Source organism: Hemitrygon akajei, unplaced genomic scaffold (genome assembly GCF_048418815.1).
Source record: "Hemitrygon akajei unplaced genomic scaffold, sHemAka1.3 Scf000110, whole genome shotgun sequence".
NCBI lineage: Eukaryota > Metazoa > Chordata > Chondrichthyes > Myliobatiformes > Dasyatidae > Hemitrygon > Hemitrygon akajei.
Window position 1 is genome coordinate 206,608 of NW_027331996.1, and position 25,379 is coordinate 231,986.

The following is a 25,379-nucleotide window of genomic DNA, read 5'->3' on the forward strand; positions in this document are numbered from 1 at the left end:
AATATCAAAGAAGATACTAAAAGCTTTTTCAAGTACATAAAGAATAAAGAAACAGGTGAGAGTGGATATAGGACACATAGAAAATGATGCTGGAGAAATTGTAATGGGAGATAAGGAGATGGCTGAGGAACTGAACGAGTATTTGCATCAGTCCTCACTGAGGAAGATATCAGCAGTACACCGGACACTCAAGGGTGTCAGGGAAGAGAAGTGTGCACAGTCACAATTACGACAGAGAAAGTACTTAGGAATGTGAATAGTCTAAGGGTAGATAAATCTCCTGTACCAGATAGAATGCACCCTTGTGTTTTGAAAGAAGTAGCTGTGGAGATCGCGGAGGCATTAGCAATGATCTGTCGAAAGTCAATAGACTCTGGCATCGTTCCGGAGGAGTGGAAGATTGTAAATGCCACTCTGGTATTTGAGAAAGGGGCAAGGAAGCAAAAAGTAAATTATAGACCTGTTAGCTTGACATCGGTGGTTGGGAAGTTGTTGGAGTCAATGGTCAAGGATGAGGTTACCGAGTATCTGGAGGCATATGACAAGATAGGCCAAACTCAGCAAGGTGTCCATAAAGGAAAATCCTGCCTGACAAACCCATTGAAATTTTTTGAGGAGATTACAAGTAGGCTAGACAAGGGAGATGCAGTGGATGTTGTGTATTTGGATTTTCAGAAGGCCTTTGACAAGGTACCGCACATGAGTCCGCTAAACAAGATACGAGCCCATGGAATTACGGGAAATTTACATATGTGGATAGAGTGTTGGCTGATTGACAGGAAACAGACAGTGGGAATAAAGGGATCCCATTCTGGTTGACTGCCAGTTACCAGTGGTGTTCCCCAGGGGTCCGTGTTGGGGCCACTTCTTTTTACGTTGTATATCAACAATTTGGATTATGGAGTAGATGGATTTGTGGCTAAGTTTGCTGATGATACAAAGATAACTGGAGGGGACGGTAGTGCTGAGCAGAAAGAGAGTCTGCAGAGAGACTTGGATAGATTAGGAGAATGGTCAAAGAAGTGGCAAATGAAATACAATGCTGAAAAGTGTATGGTCATGCACGTTGGTAGAAGAAATAAACGGGCAGACTATTATTTAAATGGGGAGAGAATTCAAAGTTCTGAGATGCAATGGGACTTGAGAGTGCTCGTGCAGGATACACTTAAGGTTAACCTTCAGGTTGAGTCGGTGGTGAAGAAGGCGAATGCAATGTTGGCATTCATTTCTAGAGGAATAGAGTATAGGAGCAGGGATGTGATGTTGAGACTCTATAAGGCCTCACTTGGAATACTGTGTGCAGCTTTGAGCTCCTTACTTAAGAAAGGATGTTCTGACATTGGAGACGGTTCAGAGAAGATTGACTAGAAAATTCCGGGAATGAGAGGGTTAACATATGAGGAACATTTGACCGCTCTTGGTTTGTACTCCTTGGAGTTTAGAAGAATGAGGGGGAAACTCACAGAAACATTTCGAATGTTAAAAGGCATGGACAGAGTGGATGTGGCAAAGTTGTTTCCCATGGTGGGGGAGTCTAGTATGAGAGAGCATGACTTAAGGATTGAAGGGCGCCCATTCAGAACAGAGATGCAAAGAAATTTTTTTAGCCAGAGGGTGGTGAATCTGTTAATCTCTTGCGGCAGTGGAAGCCAAGTCATTGGGTGTATTTAAGACAGAGATTGATAGGTATCTGAGTAGCCAAGGCATCAAAGGTCATGGTGAGACGGTGGGAGAGTGGGACTAAATGGGAGAATGGATCAGCTGATGATAAAATGACGGAGCAGATTCGAAGGACCGAATGGCCGACTTCTGCAGCTTTGTTTTATGGTCTTATTTGAATGCACCAGTATACGTAATAAGGATCTTGTAGCACAGGTAGAGTTTGACAGGTACAAACTTAGGCAGGTACGACTTTGGTCGAAGGAATTAAACGCATAGACAATTCTGTAAATAGGACAAAATTCAAAAATCAGAGGTGCAAAGGGACATGGGTGTCCTTGTGCAGGATTCCCTGAAGGTTAACTTGCAGTTTGTGTCAGTGATAAGATTGGCAAACTCAATGTTTGCATTCATTTCGAGAGGATTAGAGTACAAGAGCAAGGATGTAATTCTGAGGTTTTATAAGGCATTGGTCAGACCACACTTGGAGTATTGGAGGGGGTCCAATTGGAGGGGGTCCAGAAGATTCACAATAATGATTCCGGGAATGAAAGGGTTAACATATGAAGAGTTTGATTCTGGGCCTGTACTCATGGGAGTTTCGAAGAATAGCTGATTTATTATCCCCCTCAACCCTATTCTCCCGCCTCCTCCCCATAACTTTTGAGACTCTGATCAATCAAGAAGTTTACTTATTAATTTCTGCTTTAAAAATCAAACAGGAGAAAATCTGCAGATGCTGGTAACCCAAGCTGCACAGGTCCTGATGAAGGGTCTCGCCAGATCTCTCTGACACCTGTCTGGAGAGAGTTGATGTTGGGAGGATGTGGGTGGGTCGAGAACGGTAAGCACAGCCTCTGACGATAGGGAAGTCCATTTAGGACAGAGATGAGGAGGAATTCCTTTATCCACAGGATAGTGAATCTGCCACAGGCAGCTGTGGAGGGCAAATAATTGAGTATATTTAAAGCAGAGTAACATACACAAATTGTTGGGGGAACAGCAGGCTGGGAAGTTTCTATGGAAAAGAATAAACAGTCGGCGGTTCAGACTGAAACACTTCATCAGGACCTGTGTTGCTTAAGGGTCCCTGCAAATTCATCCCCTGTTCTAATGAGGGGTTGCGGGGGATGGGGTTGTGGGAAAGGGGACAAAGTCTTCCTCATCTGCCATCTTTGCCCCCTCTAGCTTCTCATTACGTCAACACACACAGTTCACCCACAGGCTTTCCACCCCTCCCCCTCCTGGTTCAATCTGCCATTCATCTCTCCCCTGCTGGTTCCCATTATCACCTCCTTTACTGTCTCAAACCATCACACTGCCCCACTTCACACTCACAAATGAATGTGAACATTGTATGACGGGCCTGTTCCTGTACTGTACTGCTCTATGTTCTCTGTTCCCTGTTTCGAAGAATGAGAGGAGATCTCATGGAAACACAAAATTCTTTCAGGGGTCAACAGGCAGGTTTTTCCCCTGTCCGACGTAAAACCCACGGGGAAACATTAGTTGTCCATCCGCTCCCGTCAGGTCAAACCACGGTGAAGGTTCGTATCGGCCACTCGACTGCGCCTGAGGCCCAGGGGCCTTTCCACCGGAACCGGGCCGCGCTGCCCGAGTCTCCCCCTGATCCCCGGGGCCGCGCTGCCCGAGTCTTCCCCCGATCCCTGGGGACTTTCTAATTCTCTCCTTCTCCCCGCAGTCTCTGCCACCCTGGATGTGGAAACGGCGAATCCGTATCTCGAGGTGTCTGAGGATCGGAAGAGTGTGAGATGGACCCGGACCCGAAGGAATCTCCCTGACACCGGGAAGCGATTCACAGACTGGGCTTGTGTGCTGGGATCGGAGGGATTCACATCGGGGAGACATTACTGGGAGGTGGAGTTGACGGGGATTCGGGTCTGGTGGCTGGGAGTCGCCGGAGAGTCTGTAGAAAGGAAGGGAAGGTTCAGTTTGAGTCCGGAAACCGCATTTTGGATCATCGGGCGGCATTATGACGTGTTACATCGGGATTGTGACGGGTCCCGTGTTCTCCCCTCCCCCGAGTCCCGTCTCCCTGCCGGTCCCATCCCTGGGAGGGTGGGAGTATATCTCAGTTACGAGTCCGGGACAGTTACATTTTACAACGCGGAGACCAAGTCCCATCTCCACAGCTTCACTGGGAATAAATTCACGGGGAAACTTTATCCTTTCTTCCGGACTGGGGATGGAAACCAGTGGCTGAGAATCTGCTCCGGTTCCACTCCCGGTCTGTAAATGTGTCGGGTCCCGGAACCGGCGGCAGGAGTAAAGTCCCTGTAAATATAAATGTGCGGAGAGTGCAGCTAAATACGTGGCTAAGGAGATGGTGCAGGAGGGAGGGCTTCATGTTTCTGGACAATTGGGCTTTGTTCCCGGGAAGGTGGGGCCTGTTCCGACGGGACGGTTTGCCTCTGAACTGGAGGAGGACTAACATTCTTGACGGTAGATGTGCCAGTGCTGCTCCGGGGGATTTAATCTAGATTTGCAGAGGGAGGGGAACCAGAGTTTTGGAGCAGATAGTGAGGTGGAGGAGGAAAAGGAACATGAGAGGACTGCATGTATAGACGGAAATGAAAAAGCAAACTTTATACATATTCTATATATTATATATATTCTCAGGTACATATATTTCAATGCACGGAGTATTGTAGCTAAAACAGATGAGTTTAGGGCGTGGGTTGACACGTGGGATTACGACATTACTGCTATCAGTGAGACTTGGTGGCAGGAGGGGCAGAACTGGCAGCTTAATGTTCGGGTAACATTGGAGAAGGGCCAATTTTGTGGAAATGAAAAAGGATCTAGGAAGAGTGGATTGGGAAACGTCTTTTTTTCTGGCAAGGATGTGTTCGGTAAGTTCAAAGGTGAAATTTTGAGAGTGCAGAGTTTGCACGCTCCTGCCAGGATTAAAGGCAAAATTAACAGGCATAGCGAACCTTGGTTTTCCAGGGATATTGGCGATCTGGTTAAGAAAAAGGGAGAAGTGTATAGCAGGTATAGGCAATCAGGAAGGCCAAAAAACATGAGGTTGCTTTGGCAGATAATGTGAAGGTAAAGCCAAAGGATTTCTACAAATATATTGAGAGTAAGTGGATAGTAGCCTCCCTCCAATCCTCCGGGACCATTCCCGTGGGCAATAAGGACATAATGATCCTAGCAAGAGGCTCAGCAATCTATTTCCTCGCCTCGGATGCAGAACTGGGAAGTGGCAGAGGGAGTTCAACACAGATGAAGAGATTCATTTCTGCAGGTCAAATTTGAACACAGAATATCATATTAATGGTGAGACTCTTGGCAGTGTGGAGGGTCAGAGAGATCTTGGGGTCTGTGCCCATACGACATTCAAAGCTGCTGCGAAGGTTGGCAGTGTTGTTAGGAAGGCGTCTGGTGTGATGGCCTTCATCAACCATGGGATTGAGTTCAAGAGCTGTGAGGTGATGTTGAAGCTATATTTCTCCTATCCTGTACATAAGTAATTGTAATAAGATGATGAGAGGCTTTGACCATGGGGATAGCCAGAGGCATTGACTAACACGAGGGGACGTAGTTTTAAGCTGCTTGGAAGTCGGTACTGAGGGAATGTCAGGGGTAAGTTTCTTACACAGAGAGTGGTGGGTGCATGGAATGGGCTGCTGGCAACGATGGTGGAGGTGGATACAATAGGATATTTTAAGAGACTCTTAGATAGGTTCATGGAGCTTAGAAACATAGAGGGATATACGATCAGGAAGTCCTAGGCAGTCTCTAGAATAGGTTACATGGTCGGTACAACATTGTGGGCTGAAGAGCCTGTAATGTGCTGTAGATTTCTCTGTTCTGTGTCAAAGACAGGCAGAGGGATTAGTTTAAATGGACAGGAGGACAGCATGGAAAGGTTGGGCCGAAGGGCCTGTGTTATAGCTGTAAGGGAGGGTTTCTGTCCCAACCATCGACTCTATTCCCCTGAACAGATGCTGCCTGACTTGACAACGTTCTTGAAAAGTTGCATTCAGTTCCGCTTAGGATTCTGTACAAAGGATGTTTTGTGCTGGGACAGTGCAGAGGAGATTCATCATGATTGAGGGGGCTTCTGTTCATAAGTCCATAAGGCATAGGAACAGAATTAGGCCATTCAGCCCATTGAGTCAGCCACCTTTCCATCATGGCTGATCCAGATCGCACTCAATTCCAGATATATGACCTCCCCCCATATCCTTTGATGCCCTGACCGATCAGGAAACAATCAACTTCCGCCTTGAATATACCCACACACTCGGCCTCCACCGCAGTCTGTGGCAGAGAATTCCACAGATCCAATACACCTTGGCTAATAAAAAGAATAAGCTGCTTACCTCTGTTTGAAAAGGTGGCCCCTCAACTTTTTGGCTGTGCCCCACCACAGGAAATACCTTCTCCACATCCACCTTATCCAGTCCTTTCAACATTCGGTAGGTTTCAATGTGATGCCCCCGCATTTTTCTGAGTTCCAGTGAACACAGGATCAAAGCTGCCAAGTGCTCCTCATATTTTAACCCCTTCATTCCCGAAATAATCTTTCTGTACCTCCTCTGGATTCTCTCCAATGACAACACATCCTGTCTGAGATATGGGCCCCAACACTGTTGACAATACTCCAAGTGCGGCCTGACTCTTGTCTTATAAAGCCTCAGCATTATCTCTTTGCTGTTATATTCATGGGGCGAGACTGAACTGTGTTGATCTACAGGGAGATCTTGGAATCCGAATTCATAACTCCCAGATAGTGGTTCCATTGTCAGGCAGTTATGTTGCAGTTGTAAAAATCTCTAGTTTAACCACATCTGGAGAATTGCATTCGAATACAGGAATAATGCGGAGGTTTTGGACGGTGAGTGGAAGAGGCTTAACAGGATGCTGCCTGGATAAAGTGAGACCGGACAATCTCGGGGAATTTTCTCCGGAGTGGCAGAGGCTGAGGGAGGTCTGACAGACGTTTACAGGAATGTGAGAGGCACAGACAGAGTGGACAGCCGGGATTTTTTCTCTAAGGAGGAAATGTCCAATGCCAGTGGGCATGCACTTCAGGAGAAAGGGGGAACACATCCTCCTTGGTCCTTTTTGCACTATTGAAGTATTTTGTAATTTAGTGCATTTTGTATCTTTTCTCTGCATAGCTGCTGTTAAAAAAAAACAATTAGAAAAACAATGATGTTAAAAACCTGACTCAGAATGTTTAAAGGAGATTTGCGTTTCAAGTTTTGTTTTTCATTCCCATAGTGGTGAGTGTCTGGTGTGAATATCGGGTCGTGGTGGAGGCAGATGCGAACGAGGCTATTAGATAGCATGTGAATGTGATCCCACTCAGAGAACAGACTGTGACGACAGTGGATATATGCCGGCATCACAGTTCTCTCACCAAAGATACTTCACTGCTGGATAAAATGAAGTTTGTGATGTTTATAACCGATGTGGTGAATTGTACTGCTCAGACATCTCATCCTACTGAGGAAATTAAAATTATTGTGAAAGCTGCAGAAAGGTATCTTGGTGTAACTGGTGTTATGTGGGAAGCTGTAAATGAAGCTCTGATTTGTGGGGGTTTCTGCATCCCAGTTTACTTGTGAAGGTATGTAATGGGATTGAAATATTGAAGTGAAATGCAAGAAGCCTGATTTTACATGGTCAACACTTTTAGCAGTTTATTTCTGATTTATCAGATTCTTCCGATGTTATATCTGTTCAGGAAACCTGCACATTTTAAGTTTTATTCCTGTGCAGGATTATATTGTTATTTGGGTTGACAGGTTAGTTGGTAGAGGGGTGGTGTTGTCAGTTTTATAAGGAAAGGGACAGAGTATAGTGTTGTGAATGGGAATAAAATGTATCATGAACTTGGAGAAAATCTTGATTCAACAGGTATGTGTGTAATTTACTTTTGTGAAAATATTAACTTTCTGAATTGTATTTGGTTTGGCCATCTACTTTTCTCATGGAAAATGGTTGTAGTAGTTCCCATTCTAAAACCTGGATCTCCCCGTCTGATCCTCCTTCTTGTAGGCCAATATCATTAAAGTCTCATTTATGTAAACTTGTGGAATGTATGGTAATCGAGTGTTTGAATTATATTTTCGATAAAAGAGGTAATGTCACGTTTTATCAGAGGGGAATTTGGAACGGTAGAATAAGACCATAAGACAAAGGAGCAGAAGTCGGTCATTCGGCCCATCGAGTCTGCTCTGCCATTTTATCATGAGCTGATCCATTCTCACATTTAGTCCCACTTCCCCGCCTTCTCACCATAACCTTTGATACCCGGGCTACTCAGATACCTAGCAATCTCTGCCTTAAATAACATTGGAATCAGTTTGGGTTTGGAAGATCATATTAGGACAGTGCAGTTAAATAAAGATGTTGTAATAGCAATATTTTTGATATTGAAAAGGCAAATAATATTTACTGAAGGATGGACTTTTGATTAATTTTTGGAAATGCAATTGAGAGGGCTATTGTACATTTTTTTCTGATTGTTTCTATTTGTACGTCTTGTAAAGGTATGGATGGGCAAGTATGACATTGAATTCATTTTTACATTTGGAAGATGGTATTAGTAAAGCCAGTTAAATATAGATGTTGTAACAGCAGTACTTTTACTATTCAAAAGGCAGATGGTATTTATGAAGGAAAGAATTTTTATGAAATTGTGGAAATGAGGATGGAGGGGCTATTATCTATTTTAATTGAAGGTTTTGTGTCAGGTATGGGTGTGAAAGTTATATTCAGGTTGTTATGAGATAGAGACTGGGATCCCACAGGCGGTATGTATTATTTTATATTATAATTAATAATATTTCTCTCTGAGACAGGTTTTGGAGTGTGTAAATCACTGTATGCAGATGATGGAGGTTTATGGATTAGAGGTAGACATTTCAATTTTACTGTATATAGGATGCATTCGCAATTAATAAGGTCGAAAAGTCGGCAAATAGATGGGACAAGTTATGTGTTTTACAGACAGGATTAATGAACCTGCACTTGATTGGAAATGATAGGAACTGATATTGTCAAACTCCTTAAAGGGTGTCAGTCGTAAGATTTCCAGGCATGTGGACGGATAATAAGCTGACATGGAAGCACCGGATAAGAAAATAATTGATAAATATAAAGAAACATTAAATATTCTCAGTTATCCCTGTGGGTATTCTAGGGTGTTACATGAAAGTATTTGTTGACCAATCTCGTTTGTTTAATTGGATCTGTTCTTGATTATAGTTGTGGATTATAGATCAGCTTCAGCTTCAACTTTATTATGTTTGGGTGTGATACAAGCACAGGCTTTGAGATTGTGTTGTGGTGCAGTAAAGTTCTCCACTGTTTCGGCTTTACTGCATTGGTCAGGCCTAATCTGGAGTATTGTGTGTAGTTTTTGTTACCGGCCTGAAGGAAAGTTATCAACAACATTGAAAGAGTGCAGAGAAAATTTACAATACGTTTGCTGGGACTTGAGGACTCGAGCTTTAGGAAAAGCTGACGACTTTATTCCCTTTAGTGTTGGAAAATGAAGGGGGATTTTGCAGATTTATACAAAATTATGAGTGTTGTTGACGGTAAATGCAGGCAGGATTTTTCCTCTGAGTTTGGAGGTCGCAGTTTAAGGGTGAAAGGTGAAATACTTAAGAGGCACCTGAGTGGGAATTCCTTCACTCAGGGTGGTGAGGGTGTGGGAAGAGCTGTCAGTGGAAGTTATGGATTTCATTGCAGAGAAGTTTGGATCAGTACATGGACGGGAGGGGTATTGAGGGCCATGCTCCAGCTGCGGTTATGGGACTCGGCAAAGTGCCGATGAAGGGGAATTGTTTGGGGCTGTTGTCGGGAAGCAAATGATGTGCTTTCATGATTTCCTGCTGGCGATAGAAGTGAATTGATACTGGATATCCATGGTCAAAGTATGGCGATCAGAGCCAGGGATTGTAAAGTTGTTGAAAACAAACAGACACACACACACACACACACACACACACACACACACACACACACACACACACACACACACACACACACACACACACACACACACACACACACACACACACACACACACTCACTCCACATTGGGGTTCACCCCACTTCCCAAAAATATCTCTTTCCTCCTCTTTGGCTCAAACTCTCCCCACTCTCCTGCCCCCATCTTCACCCCTTCCCACATTTGCCACCTCTGCTTCCCCGTTCCTCACTGTCTCTTTCTCTCCATCTCTTGTCTCCCACTCCCTCATTCTTTCTCTTCCTCCTCTCACCTCACCTATTTCCCTCTCTTCCACACACACTCTCTCTCTCCTCTCTTCATCCGTTCCCTTCCCCACTGACACACCCTTGTCCTCAGCAGATTCCTCCCTACCCTACCCACTCAGTCCCTCCTCCTTTACCTTGTTGTCTCTTTCTCCCTTTCTACCCAGTGCTTCCCCTGCCTCTCACACTCTCCCCAATTCCTCCTTTACTGCAGCTCGTTTTCCCGGCCACCCTCCCGTCCCCACATCCCCCACCCCGCACTGTGATGACGGTTGACTCGCACAGTGAATTATAGATGTTGTGTAATTCTAAGTTGTTTGGAAAGCAGCAATGTTCTCGCAGAGATGAAGGCTTGTGGTTTCCGGGAGAGGCCAGTTTGTTCCCTTTCTGTGTGCTACAGAATAGGCGGGGGAGGGGAGTGTGGTGTAGACGGGATAGCCTTGTGTTCTCAGTAGCTACGCCGTCACGACAAAGACCGAGCGCCGTCTGCGAGCTGGTCTCTGACACAGACCGACACAGACACATGAAAAGACGGACAGACACATACGGGGACACATATGAACACACAGAGATGCAGACATACAGAAATACTTTAAATATGAATGCAGTTTGCATTTTCAGCGTTTTAAGATGGATGTCGCTATTTTGTGAACTGTTTGAAATGATTGTTGCTCTGCGATAATCTAGTGTGCTTGTGGGGATGTCAGCGGGTTTGGGGGTTCACATGGAAATGGGTCTGCACATTGATTTGCGGATTTGCGAAGGTTTCAGGGTATGTTGGTGAATATGGATTTTGGAGTGTTGGTGAATTTGGGGTGCACATTGCTTTAGGCATTTGAGGGTGCATGGGGATTTGGGAGTATTTAGGGCTGCACACAGATTTGGCTGTCTCAGCAGATTTGGGGTTGCACACGGATTTGGAGAATCCTTCGATTTAGGGGTGTAATGAATCTTAAGGCCTTTTAATTTATAGGTACTTCAAGAACAAATGCACTTTGAAATTTGAACTTTGATCTTGCCATTAGGTTTGAGGTGGAGACAGCTGTTTTGTGAAGTGTTTGAAATCATTCTTGCTCCGTGATAATCTAATGTGCATGTGGGATGTCAGCGGGTTTGGGGTGCGCACAAATATGTGTATGTGGGTGGATTTGGGAATGTCGGTAGGTTTGGGGTGCGCACAGATCTCGGTATGTGGGTGGATTTTGGGGTGTCGGTAGGATTGGGGTGAGCATGGATTTGTCGATGCACACTAATTTGGGGGTGAACACTGAGTTGGGGTTTGCGGACGTGCACAGATTTGGGAGTGCATAATAAATTCAACCTCTTCGACCTCTGTTCTTGCTTTTTTTTAAGTTGTAGGCAGATATTTTGAGAACCGGTTGAAATGAATGATACTTGCTGTGGGATGATCTAATGTGCATGTGGGAGAGTCTGTTGATTTGGATCTGTGACGAGTCTCAAGGCAGATTTACAGTGGCAGCATATTCAATTGATCAGTCACCTTTGTTGGGACAGACTAACTCCCACATATGGTCTAAATATTAACTCACAATCTGTCACCGTGGGCATTTCGCGGGTCAGACGTTATCAGGTGCTGAGCGCGGTGAAATATCCGGTCACCTCGGGGCTTCAGTTCATTAATAAAGCCGCGTCCTGAGCACACGGCAGAGGCGGCCGCAGTGTCTCCGGTCCGGGCTCCAGATCCTCACATTCACCGCCTCATCCCCAACGTGTTTCTAAGGTGAGGACATGTTCGGCACAGCAACTTCCTGTTTTGTGCCGGAGGTTTCTATGTTTATTCCCGGGCGGATTGTCCCATCGACCGGCAGCTCCGGGAGGTTACCAGAGTGTGTGTGTGGGACGGGGCAAAGCACCGGCCTGGAAACTCGGTACCTCTTTGGATCGGTCAGATGGCAGTCAAAGAATTACTCCTGAATGCCGCTCGCACATTGGTCTGCAAATATGCCCATCAGTTCCCATTCCCGCCCACCGAACTCGCAGCCCGACGTTGCCAGAAATTGGCGGAGATCTAGTCGACACGTACAAACAAGCTGGAGGAACTCAGCAAGTCGGGAAGCAACATTTCAGTCCGAGACCCTTTCTCAGGACCACTTTGATGGCGACGGTTTAGCCGGATGCTGGTTGGCTAATCCATTGTCAAACACACCAGTCTCCGCCTTCTTCTTGTATAATTGGCTGACGTGGAGAACGAGGGCGGGGTTTGTATAAACAGCGGCGGACACTCCAATTTAAAGCCGCATTCCGGACGCGAACTGGACTGGAACGTGGTGTAGAGAATTGGGACATAAAACCCTCACTGCTTCTTGTTTCAAATGAAACCTAAATTACACCCCCCCCCAAAGTCCTATAGTTTGTACGTAACAAAACACAATAGCGTGAGTTAAATTAAAATTATTGCCATTTTTTAAATGAAAAGTACATAACCAGAATGATGCTTCCCAACACGAACAAAGGAATACAGTAATTAGGCATAGTGTGTCAAATTCCAAGTCGTGTCAATGTAATTCCTTACCTTCTTTTGTCATCCACAATCTTCCATAAACACAACAGGTAAGTATTCTGTAAACGTGTCTCCGTTGGTGCCCTTCATCCCACCAGTCTTGACATAATTCTTAACCCACCATCCCCTTAGCTTCTGATATGTTAGTTGAAATATTAATAGCTTTTGTAACTGTGTGCAGGGACCCATAGAAGTGGAAATATAAACCAATATTCTGCGTATGAAATAATGTTTGTTGAGTTTCCGACAGTAAATCTGTCCTACTGCAAGAATTACCTGTTTTAAGACTAATCAAAACTGAAAAGGTATCTGAACAAATGACAACTTTACATGAACAAATTTCCACCTCCCACTGTAAGCCTAAAACGAGGGAAACAAATTCTACTATATATACTGATAAATGGTTGGTAAATTGTTTCTTTATCATTACTTGCAATTCATGAACAAAATAACAGCCACACCGTCATCCCGGTTAAGTTATTTTTGATTCTTCTGCAGCAATGTTTAACACATCATTATAATTTTCCACAATATACCACGAATCAAGATTCTCAAGCAGAACAGAATTCTGAGACCTCAGTAAATTGTGTATCCTAAAATCAACTAAAGGCATTGAGAAAAATAATGTGGGGTTACCAAGAAAGCGACAGTGGGACATATTGCATAATCCAGCGAACCCACATTCCCAGAGTGATTAGAACCCAGTCTCTGGACAACAAGCTGTGTGAACTGACAGCCAGAATCTCTCACTAGCGGGAAACAAAAGAATATAACGTTTTGTGCTTTGTGGAGACCTGGCTGACGGAGGAGACACCGGACCACGCCATTTAACCCTCTGGGTTCTCCCTGTTCCCTGTGGACAGGTGGAAACCCCTCACTGGGAGGAGTAAAGGAGGTGGGGTATGCTTCATGATCAACAATGCTTGGTGTAACCCCCAGAATATGCATGTGCTCCAATCCTTTGTTGCCCAGATGTGGAGCAGCTGTTTAGACCCTACTGGCTGCCCAGGGAGTTCACGGTGTTATCATCACAGCAGTGTACATTCCGCCCCAGGCTGATACTGACCTGGCTCTCAAGGAACTGTACGAAACCCTCAACACTCTGAAGACTGCCCACCTAGAGGCTGCCTTCATTGTCGCCGTGACTTTAATCCGGCATCGCTGACTGAAGTCCCTCCGAAGTGTTGTCAGCACATCCAGGTGAGCGCTCGGGGAGTTGGCACACTCGACCTTTCCATAACGCTTACAAAGTGCTCCTCCGACCACACTTCAACAATCAGATCACTCTCTGATCCGGCTTCTGCCGATGTACAGGCAAAAGCTGAAACAAGAGGCGGCCATAGGTGATCCGCCCACTGTGGTCCGACCAATCGGTCTTCATGCTACAGGACTGCTTGGATGACATCAATTGGATTGTCTTCCATGATGAAGATGTGACGAAGTTCACGATGGGGTCACGTGCTTCATCTGAAAGTGCATCGAGAATGTTCTTCTCCAGAAATCGGTCAATGTCGTTTCTTTATCGTTACCTATAATTTGGGCACAAAAATAGCCACAGCAACAATACCAGTTAAATTAAATTTTGATCCTTCTGTAAAATGGTTAACATAGCACAATAAATTTCCTTAATATACCAATGAACTAACAGATTCTCAGGCATAAGAAAAACCTGAGTCTTTATTAAATCATGTATCGCAAAATCAATAAAGGCATTAAAAAAAACAAGTTGGGGTTACTGAGAATGTCACAGTGGAACATATTGCATAATTCAACGAACCCACATTCCCAGCGTTATAAGAACCCAAGCACCCAAAACTATAACACTCTTCTTGTGATGTTCCCAACAGTCCTCCGACACACCTCTAACAGGATGATCAATTCTTTGCTCCTTCAAATTAATCCAGTACATTAACATTAAATTCAACCTCCGCAAAATCAATCAGTAAACCTGAAACAGGAGACGACCTTACTGCACCATAACAGAATCTTAAAGCCTGTGCTTGTATCACAGCCAAACATTTGAAAGTTGGAGATGAAGCTGATCCATGAGCCACAGAATCAAGACAAGATCTAATGAAACAAATGTAAGTGGTCAGCAGAGATTTTTATGTCGCTCCCGAAGAATATCCACAGAGACACCGAGAATATTTATTGCTCCTTTATATTTATCAATTATTTTACTGACACGGTGCTTCCATGTCAGCTCATTGTGCATCCACCTGCCTGGAAATCTCACCACTGACACGTCTTCAAGAGTTTGATCAGATGATTTCAAATCAAGCGCAGGTCTATTAATCCTGTTTATAAAACACTTGACTTGTGTTTTGCCACTGAAAGCTTAAGTCCCATCGATTTGCCAACTGATTAATTGCTAATGGCATCCCATAGACAGTTAAATTGACATTTCTACCTCTAATCGATAAACCTCCATCATCTGCAAATAGTGATTTACCCACCCCTGTTCCTATCTCAGAGAAAATATTATTAATTATAATAAGAAATAATAAATACAGCCTTGTGGGATCCCAATCTTTATCTCAGAAACCCGTGTATAACTTGCCCACCGGCACCTGCACAAGGCGTCTAAATTAAAAAAAAATCTCATAAAATTTTATAGTCGAACATCCAAAAATTAATCAAAAGGCCTGTGTAAAAGCTAAGAAAATGGCATATAAGTAGCAAAAGTGAGTGGGATGTTGGATCATCGGGATGTTTTTAAAGTTCAACAAAATGCAACTAAGAAACCATAAGAATGGTAAAGATGAAACACGAGACCAAACTAGCCAATAATATAAAACAGGATACTATTTTTTCAGCTACATAAGGAGTGAAAGGGAGATGAGAGCTGATATTGGACAACCGGAAAATGATGCTGGTGAGGTAGTAATGGGGAACAAAAATGGCAGATAAACTTAATGAATACTTTGCATCATTCTTCACTGTGGAAGACACAGAAGGAGTGAGTGCCTTTGCTATTACAGAGGAAAAAGCGTGTGACTAACTCAAAGGTCTGAAGGTGGACAAGTCACCTGGAACAGATGGACGACAACCCAGAGTCCTGAGAAAAGCTGTTGAAGAGATACAGATGCCTTGGTCACGGTCTTTCAAGGATCACTTGATTCTGGCATGGTCCCGGAGGATCGGAAAGTAGAAAATTGCACTCTTTACGAAGGGAGGAAGGCAAAAGAAAGGAATTTCTAGGCCAGTCAGCCTGAGTTCCGTGGTTGCGAATGTATTGTAATCATTTAACGAGAATGAGTTTCCGAGGTACTTGGAGACTGATGATAAAACAAGTTAATGTCAGCATGGTTTCAGTAAAAGGAAATCGTGCTTGACAAACCTGTTAGAGGTAAGTGAGGAAGTGAAAAGGAGGATGGACAAATGAGAGGCAGTTGATATCATTTACTTCGATTTTCAGAAGGCCTTTGATAAGGTACCACACATGAGGTTGCTGAAAAAGATAAAATCCTATGTTGTTACAGGAAAGATACTGGCATGGACAGAGGAATGTCTGACAGGCAGGAGGTAGCAGGTGGGAATAAAATGGGCCTTTTCAGGCTGGCTGCCAGTGATTAGGTTTCCTCAGGGGTCAGTATTGGGACCGCTACTTTTAACATTGTGTATCAACGATTCAGATAATGGAATTGATGGCTTTGTGGCAAAGGTTGCGGATGATACAAAGATAGGTGCAGGGGAAGGGCGTGCTGAGGAAGCAATGCGATTGGAGCAGGACTTAGACAAATTTGAAGAATGGTAAACAAAAAATGTCAGATTGAATACGGTGTTAGGAAATGTATGATAATGCATTTTGGTCAAAGGAGTAATAGTGCCGACTATTATTTAAATGGGGAGAAAATTCAAACATCAGAGGTGCAGGGGGTGTTCGGAGTTCTCGTGCAAGAGTCACAGGAGGTTATTTCACAGGTTGAGTCTGTGGTAAAGAATCGAAATACAATGTTGTGTTTTTTTTTGAAAGGAAATAAAATATTTAATTAGGGAGATAATCCTGAGACTCTATAGGACACAAGTCAGGTTGTACTTGGAGTTTTGTCAACGTTTCGGGTCCCATACCTCAGAAAGGAAGGGGGATCTCATTGAAATCCGCCGCCGAGTGTTGAAAGGACGAGATAGGGTGAGTGTGGAGAGGTTGTTTCATATGGTGGGGCATCCAGACTAGAGGACACAGCCTCAACATTGAGGGCAGATGTTTTTGAACAGTGGGAAGGAGGAATATCTTTAGCCAGAGAGTAGTGAACCGGTGGAATACCCTGCCACGGGCTGCGGTGGAAGCTGTCTGTGGGTATGTTTATGGCGGAAGCTGATCATTTCCTGATCGATCAGGCCATCAAACGATATGGCGAGAAGACAGGTGTATGGGGTTGAGTGGGATCCGGGATCTGCGATGATAGAATAGCGGAGCAGAATCGATGGGCTGAACAGCCACATTCTGCTCTTATGTCTTACGGTCTTTCCAAGAGTCAACATGACCTCCCTTTTCCAGTCAGTACTGCCCCCATCTGTCCGCTTTAAACTGTTTCGGTGCGGGTGGACTGTAGGACCCGGGACATCTCAGGACCGAATTTGCGATGTTTCTGTTCCGTTGAGGGAGTTAAAATTAATGGATCAATAATTCTCACCTCGGGTTTATTTCACTCTCCGCACATTTATATTTACAGAAACATTACTCCTGACACTGGTCCCGGGACCCAGCCTGTTTACAGAACCGGAGCGTAATTGAAGCAGATTCTCAGCCACTTGTTTTCATCTCAAGTTCAGAAGAAAGGATGAAGTTTCCCCGTGAATTTATTCTCAGTTAAGGTGTGGAGATGGGACTTGGTCACCGCGTTGTAAAATGAAACTGTCCCGTACTCATAACTGAGATAAACTCCCACCCTCCCGGGGATGGGACCGGCAGGGAGACAGGGATCAGGGGAGGTGGCAACACTGGACAAATCATAATTCAAGTCATAACCCTGCCCGATGACCCAGATCAGCGAGATCCTGGCGTCTGTGTCCACAGGACACTCGAAGCTGCTACGTAGGTTGACAGTGTTGTTAAGAAGGCGTATGGCGTAATGGGCTTCATCAACTGTGGGATTGACTTCAAGAGCTGTGAGGTGATGTTACAGAGAAACAACGCCTGAGTTAAACCCCACCTGGAGTACTGTGTCCAATTCTGGTTACCTCACTACAGGAAGGATGTGGATACTATAGAGCGAGTTCAGAGGAGATTTACAAGGATGTTGCTTGGATTGGAGAGCATGCCTTATGATAATAGGCAGAGTGAACTTGGCCTTTACTCCCTGGAGCGCCGGAGGGTGAGAGGTGACCTGATACACGTGTATAAAATGATGAGAGGCACTGATCGTGTGGATTGCCAGAGGCTATTTCCCAGAGCTGAAATGGCTAACACGAGGGGGCACAGTTTTAAGGTGCTTGGAAGTAGGTACAAAGGGGATGTCAGAGGTAAGTGTTTCACACAGAAAGTGGTGGGGCATGGGATGCATTGCGAAGATGGCAGAGGTGGATAGAATAGGGTCTTTTAAGAGACTCTTAGTTAGGTTCATGGAGCTTAGAAAAACAGAGGACTGTGCGGTGGGGAAGTTCTTGACAGTTTCTAGAGTATGTGACATGGTCAGCACATCATTGTGGGCCGACAGGCCTGTAATGTGCTGTAGAAACATTGTTCACCGCTAACGGCAAGATGCCGAACAGTGTTGCGGAGAGACAGTTCTTGGGATGCAAGTTCACAGCTCGTTGGATGTGGCTAAACGGTTCGATTAGGTGGTGAAGGAGGCTTATAGAATACCGGCTTTTATTCGTGAAGCGCTGAGTTCAAAAGCCAGGAGTTTATGTTGTAATTTACAACACTCTGGTCAGACCATGTCCGGAGTATTTATCTGAGGCTTCTGTTGTGCATATCTGGACAGTTCGGACGCAACATCCATGGTCGACCCTCTCCTACGGAGGCCTCACACACTCACATTGAGAAATATACAAATAACCAATGTCCCAGCACCCGACCCAGCGGTACACCACTTGTTCCAAACTTCCCTCAGAACAGAGATGAGGAGGAATTTCTTCAGAGTGGGGTGGTGAATGTGAGGCATTCATTGCCCTAATTCCTGTTATCGGTGGTTGCCGGCCTCTGCGTCCACAACGACAGGCGCAGTTCTCCTCAGACGTCACGGTGAATCTGTTCCAACAGATGTTTTGTGATGGCTGAGCAATAGTGTTGAAGCAGGGAGCGAGTGAGAAGCTAAGACATTTGGACTACAACTGCCAGATGGCCCCGCGGCCCCGCATGTTCGGTCGCTGTTGCTGACTGAGCGCCGTGCCCGATGGGAAATGTAGTTCCAATGGAAAGTGGGTGACAATGGGGCCTGTGGTGGAGGAGGATAGAATCGGTGGTGCATCATGCTCAGTTTTGGGGTCAGTGCACAGTCACAATCGAGTCTCCTTCTGACTCCCGTACTCCCCGGCCGGTAACAAAACTCGTGAATCTTTACTGCGAATTCCAGGTTAATCACGTCCTTTCTGAGGCGGCCGGCGAGAGTTGCACAGTTCTCCAGCTGTGGTCTCACCGACATAGTACAATGACAGCAGGGGAACAGGCCCTTCTGCTCACTGTGTTGTTCTGGACCAATTGAACCGGTCATTGCGCCTGACCTTACTGGAATTCAGAAGAATGCGGGGCAATCTCATTGAAACCCGCCGAGTGTTGAATGGACGGGATAGGGTTGATGTGGAGGGGATGTTTCCTCTGGTGAGCATATCCAGCACTAGAGGGCAAAGTCTCAAAATTGAGGCGCAACCTTTCAGTACTTTTCTTGTTTTTACTGACTCTGTCTCAGGAGACAGCTTATCCACTGATGTCTACTGCAAACCCACGGACTCTCAAAGCTGCCAGGGTTATAACTATTCCCATCCTGTTATCTGTAAAATCGCGATGCATTTCTCTCAATTCCCCCGTCCCCAGAACATCTGATCTCAGGATGAGGCTTTTTATTCCAGAGCGAAGGAGATCCTCCTTTTTCAAGAAAGAGGCTTCCCTTCCTCCACCATCAACGCTGCCCTCAACCGCATCTCTTCCATATCATGCACATCTGCTCTGACCCCATCCTCCCACCACCCTACCCGGGATAGGTTCCACCACCCCAACAGCCTTCGCCACCAGCACAGAAATCAGACCCTCTCACTGATCTCCCTCCTGGGGCTTATCCTCGGAAGCAGAACAAATGCTACACCCGCCCCGACATCTCCTCCCTCTTTACCATTCAGGACCACAAACAGTCCTTCCAGGTGAGGCGACGCTTCACTGGTGAGGCTGTTGGGATCGTTTACTGTCATTTTATGTCTCACTAAACCAGTCCCCTCTGCCTACGCAAGGTGCACATCCCTCCATTCCCCAACCATTCACGTGGTATCTAATAGCCTCTATCACATCTGCCTCCACCACCACCCCTGACACTCCTTCCAGACACCATCACTGTGAGCCCGAAAAAAAACTAAAGTTGCAACACACATCCACCTTAAACATTCAGAGTCAAGTTGAACATTACAGTCTAATATAAGGTGTTAGCTTTACAACAGCAGTGTCGTGAAAAGAGAGGAAAAATGCACTAAATTACAAAATACACAAATATCGCAAAAAGGACCAGTTCTTTTTGACTGTTTTTTGAAAGAAACTATTCCCCGTTTCTGCTGAAGTGCGTGTCGTCTGGTAGTAGACATTTCCTACTTGGAGACACAATATCGTCTGGTAGTAGCCATTTCCTACTTGGAGACACAATACCGGTTGAGAAGCACTCTGTCTGTGCTTCTCAGGTACCCATAAACTTCTGTAGGGCTTCCCACAGCCTCTCCCGTACAGAGCAAATTCCCCCGGATTGTCCAGTCTTACTTTATCCAGGCAGCATCTTGTTAAGCGTCTTCTAATTACCATCCAAAGCTTCTGCATTATTCCAACATTAGAATGCAATTCTCCAGATGCGGTTAAAATGGAGATTTATAGAGTTGCAACAGAACTGCCTGACACTGGAACCACTATCTGGGAGTTATGAACTCGGATTCCCTCTGTAGATCAGCCCATGAATACAGAAGCAAAGGGATAGCGTTGAGCCTTTATCAGACACTAGTCATGCTGTACTTGGAGTATCGTCAACATTTTTGTGCCCCGTATCTCAGAAAGGAAGTGTTGTCCTCGGAGAGAGTTCAGAGGAATTTCACCAGGATGAATCCGGGAATGAAAGGGTTAACATGCGGGAAGCATTTGGCGGCATTGCGCCTGTGCCGACTGGAATTCAGAGGAATGCGGGGCAATCTCATTGAAACCCGCCGAGTGTTGAATGGACGGGATAGGGTTGATGTGGAGGGGATGTTTCCTCCGGTGAGCGTATCCAGCACTAGAGGGCGCAGTCTCAAAATTGAGGCGCAACCTTTCACTACTTTCCTTGTTTTTACTGACTCTGTCTCAGGAGACAGCTTATCCACTGATGTCTACTGCAAACCCACGGACTCTCAAAGCTGCCAGGGTTATAACTATTCCCATCCTGTTATCTGTAGAATCGCGATGCATTTCTCTCAATTCCCCCATCCCCAGCACATCTGATCTCAGGATGAGGCTTTTCATTCCAGAGCGAAGGAGATGTCCTCCTTTTTCAAGAAAGTGGCTTCCCTTCCTCCACCATCAACGCTGCCCTCAACCGCATCTCTTCCATATCGTGCACGTCTGCTCTGACCCCATCCTCCCGCCACCCTACCCGGGATAGGTTTCACCACCCCAACAGCCTCCCGCCACCCTACCCGGGATAGGTTTCACCACCCCAACAGCCTTCGCCACCAGCACAGAAATCAGACCCTCTCACTGATCTCCCTCCTGGGGCTTAACCTCGGAAGCAGAACAAATGCTACACTCGCCCCGACATCTCCTCCCTCTTTACCATTCAGGACCACAAACAGTCCTTCCAGGTGAGGCGACACTTCACTGTTGAGGCTGTTGGGATCGTTTACTGTGTCCGGTGCTCCTGCTGTTCCTCCCGTTTAACGCTGAGACCCGACGGAGGTTGGGAGACAGCTTCGCCGAGCACCTGTGCTCCGTCCGCCAGAAGATCCTCTACTATCGCGATGAGGCCACATTCGGGTTAGAGGAACAAAACCTTATATTCCGTCTGGGTTGCCTCCAACCTGATGTCATGACATCGATTTCTCGAATTTCTGGTAATGACCCCCCCCCCCCCTTCACCAGACCTCATCCCATTTTCCTTCTCTTATCTTACTCCTTGCCTGCCCATCGCCTCACATCTGGGTCACCCGGGCCATCTGGGTCATCTGGGTCATGTGGGCCATCTGAATCACATCTGGCTCATCTAGGTCATCTGGGTCACATCTGGCCCATCTGGGTTATCTGGGTCATCTGGCCCATCTGGGTCACATTTGAGTCTGTTGAGACTTCAGTTTTCTGCAAAGGCACAAAAAGCTCCTGAATTAAACTCAATGAAGCAGTCTGGATCCTGATTTGTGCCCTGTGACTGGCCTCTCAATGAGCTTGTGGGAGACGCTAATGGGATGAGCAGTGACATCGGCGGGTTTCAACAGTCGTAGATCGACCCCACACTGAAGAACAACTTGAACCAGGCCTGGAATTGTTCGGCGAGTGGGGGATGGTGCGAAATACAGAAAGGAACCGCAGAGGCTGGGTTGAGCTTCTGATGATTGAAAACATTTTCTGGACGGACTGCTGTGTATTCCGTGATATTTCATTACAACCCCCGGGGAGGTGTTCTTTGTTAAATAAATTCCAAGCTGTGAACTTGATCTCCACTTGGCTCTGCGAGCTCCGCCCCGATGCTGTCAGGCGTGGAATGAAATCAGCTTAAATATTTCTCAGAACAAAAGGACCCTATTCCACTGAACTCGGCCCAAATCCTTTAATTGCTTTCTGAAATCACATCTCTCAATACTTCTAGTCGCAGAGAACTTGGGTGAAATTTGAGTAAGCTCGGTGAAGGGAGAAAGTAAGGAGGCAGGAGAGACTGTGGTTGCTCGGCGGATAGGTCGCCTCGGGACTGACCCTGTGCCAATTTAACCCGTTCCATGCCGGATGTTCTCCATTTCTTCATCTGAATCCGGTCTCCTCCAGACATTGAACCCCGGGTCGCGTACAATAAATCTGTTCCAAGATTTTCTCAGGACTTCTCGATTCAGGGGAATTCACTGACATTCATTTATTAACTCTATCATTGAGAGATTATTGCATTTCCATCTTACATATATAGTCGTATGTGTTTGGTTTAATTGCAGCGGAAAGGACGCTCCCTGTACCTGAACAGGGGAGGGAAGTTTCAGCTAAAACTCTATCCATGTCAGGCAGTCTTTCTTACACAGAAGGCGAATCTCAGATCCTCACAGAACCCAGGCTGGATCAAATTCGCAGCCTGGGACTCGCTGAGCCAAACAGAGAAACTCCACGCCACTGGTTGCGATGAAAGAAAAAGGCGAGATCTCCATGGAAATCCGGACAGAAAGGTTAACGCAGCCTGTTTGTTTTCCTCTTTAGTGTTGCTACATGATCCCACTCCCGCCTCCTCCCGTCAGACCCGTCCTGAGCCGGAGAGTTAGTGTGACCCGGACCGCGGCCGTCCAGCTCTACCCCGGCTCACCCGGCCCTGTCAATCTGATGAGCGACGGACACATCACAGCCGAGTGGCCTCAGGAGCAGCAGCTCAGACTCAACTCTCCGTACAGGGTGAGAACACCGGTGCAGGAACACTTTCGGTCACCCGGGTAGTCAGACTGATTTCCCGGGACCACACTGAACACTGTCCGGTTACAACATCAGAAGTAAGTGTTGTCTATGATTCTGTACCATTATTCAGCATTTACAGCGAGGCTCCGCTTTGGTCCGGATCGGGAGTGAATTTAGTGGGAGGAGGGAGTCCTGACGTGTTCATGTTAACGAGTCAGTTATTGTCCAAATGGATTCAGACAAACGAGGTCTTTGCCGTCAACCACAAATACTCTCCAGGGTTGTCTCTAACCAGTGCGAGCAGAAAGCATCTTTTACCCCGGTAGTGACATGCGAAATATCCCACCCGTCACCGATCTCTCTGTAACCAGAGAAGATCAGCAGATGCTGGAAATCCGAGAAGCAGACACAAAATGGCGGAGGAACTCTGCAAACAGGGCAGCATCTATGGAAAAATAAAGTGCAGTCACCTTGGAGACTACAGGTAATGTTCTTTACATCGCGCAATGTAGCAGAAAGGTTTAAATAACATATTAAACTTCCTTCACATTTGAACAACAGTGTCTTGTCGAACCGGTCTGGATTTGATTTCAGCAGAACGGCCGCTCCCTGTTCAGAAGAATGTGCAAGGACAGTGCATGGACACAGAGACCCTGAACACCGTTTCTCACAGAACAACAAGCCGTGCCTTCCAAATCAGTCAATCGTTTGGCTCCTTCCCCTTTCCACTCCAGTCCTGATGAAGGGACTCGGTCCACAACATTGACTGTCCATGGATGCTTCCTGACCTCCATTTACTCCCTGGAATGCAGGAGAGTGAGCAATGACCTTACAAAAGTGTTTTAAATTATCAAGGGCAGAGTAAAGGACTCACTCTGTTTTATTTGTGTAATTTCAGGTCATTGCCAGCAGGCGGGGCTTTCTTCCACCCGGACGGCAAACAAGAGGACGACACTCAACCAAAGTCAGAATGGACACAGGTATGTTCACTGGGCTCATTGTCATTAAAGCTCTGTCCTTCTGGTACACGTGAGGTCAACTCACCAATAGTTCAGAGGAATAAACTTCGGCGATTAAGGGGCAGAGAGAAAGTACCATCAAACGGGGTCATTGATAAAGCGACCTTGAGCACTGGAACAATTCACCAGCTCCAGCGCAGGTATCTAACAAGGAGATGGTCGAATCACTCCGCTACCATGAGGGTGTGGGCGAAACTCAGACAGGAATATAGCAGCGAGCAAGGTAACAGTCCAGGGAACAGACAGAATTTCTGTCAGTATTTGGTACATCCTGATGTGAGATATGCCTTCAACAGCCAGTGGTTGAAACAAATGTTGCTTTCTCTTTTGGAAAGGCAATGGTGAATTCTCCCCGGATTTTCGGGTTGTTGCACAATGGAGGTGAGGATAGTTTCCCCGTGTCTGTTTCTCTAACCGAAATTTTAAACAGGGAATCAGAGGTGGGGGTGAGGGTGGGTGGTGGTGGCTACTGAAATGACATTGGCGAACAGGATTAAAGTAAAACAAAATAATAAACAGAGAGGGCAACGTACAAAATCTGGAGGAACTCAGCAGGTCAGGTAGTATTGTAGAAAGAAGTTAACTATCGACGTTTCGGTTCGAGACATCTTAATCGGAGAATTTGTTCATTGATTTCAGAGATGTCTTGGGCACATAAGAAAGAGTCAGGACTGGTGAAGCATTATTCTGGCTGAAGGTCTGTGACCAGTAGAATCTGCAAGGTTCACTGTTTCACCATGCGCCGTGTGTGATGTAAATGAATCAATAATGAGCTATGATGTAAAACTACATGAGTGGAGTGATTCGTCGATTTACAGAGTTGGCGGAGTTCATTAAATTTGGGACTGTTGTCAAGGTGTTGGATCCAATTACAAACACTGTAGAAATATGAACAGAGAATCACCAGGTACAGTTAATTAGGGCAAATGTGAGAAGTTGCACTTTGGGAGGTCAAGTTCCTAACGATGTGCACGGTGAATACGGGAAGCGTTAATAAGATTGATGTACGGATGGGTCTTGTGATGGATATGCGCAGCTCCCTGAAAGTGGCAACACAGTTGGTAGTGTGCCAACGATAAGTTGAGGTATTTGTTAAAGATGGGCTATAACTGGATGAACTTTGGTTAAGAGACAATTTCTGTTTTGTGCACAAATCTGGTAACCACATCAC

The 25,379-nt window shown here is 45.8% G+C and overlaps 1 protein-coding gene across 1 annotated transcript in view; it reads left to right on the forward strand.

Moving 5' to 3' along the window:
* Positions 1-25,379, forward strand: part of LOC140723346 (zinc-binding protein A33-like) — a 402,895-nt gene that overhangs the window by 17,909 nt on the left and 359,607 nt on the right. Inside the window, exon 6 of the mRNA XM_073037933.1 lies at positions 3,362-4,962. Within this exon, the coding sequence (XP_072894034.1) occupies positions 3,362-3,915 (554 nt within the window). The 3' untranslated portion in view covers positions 3,916-4,962. The remainder of the gene's footprint in view (positions 1-3,361; positions 4,963-25,379) is intronic.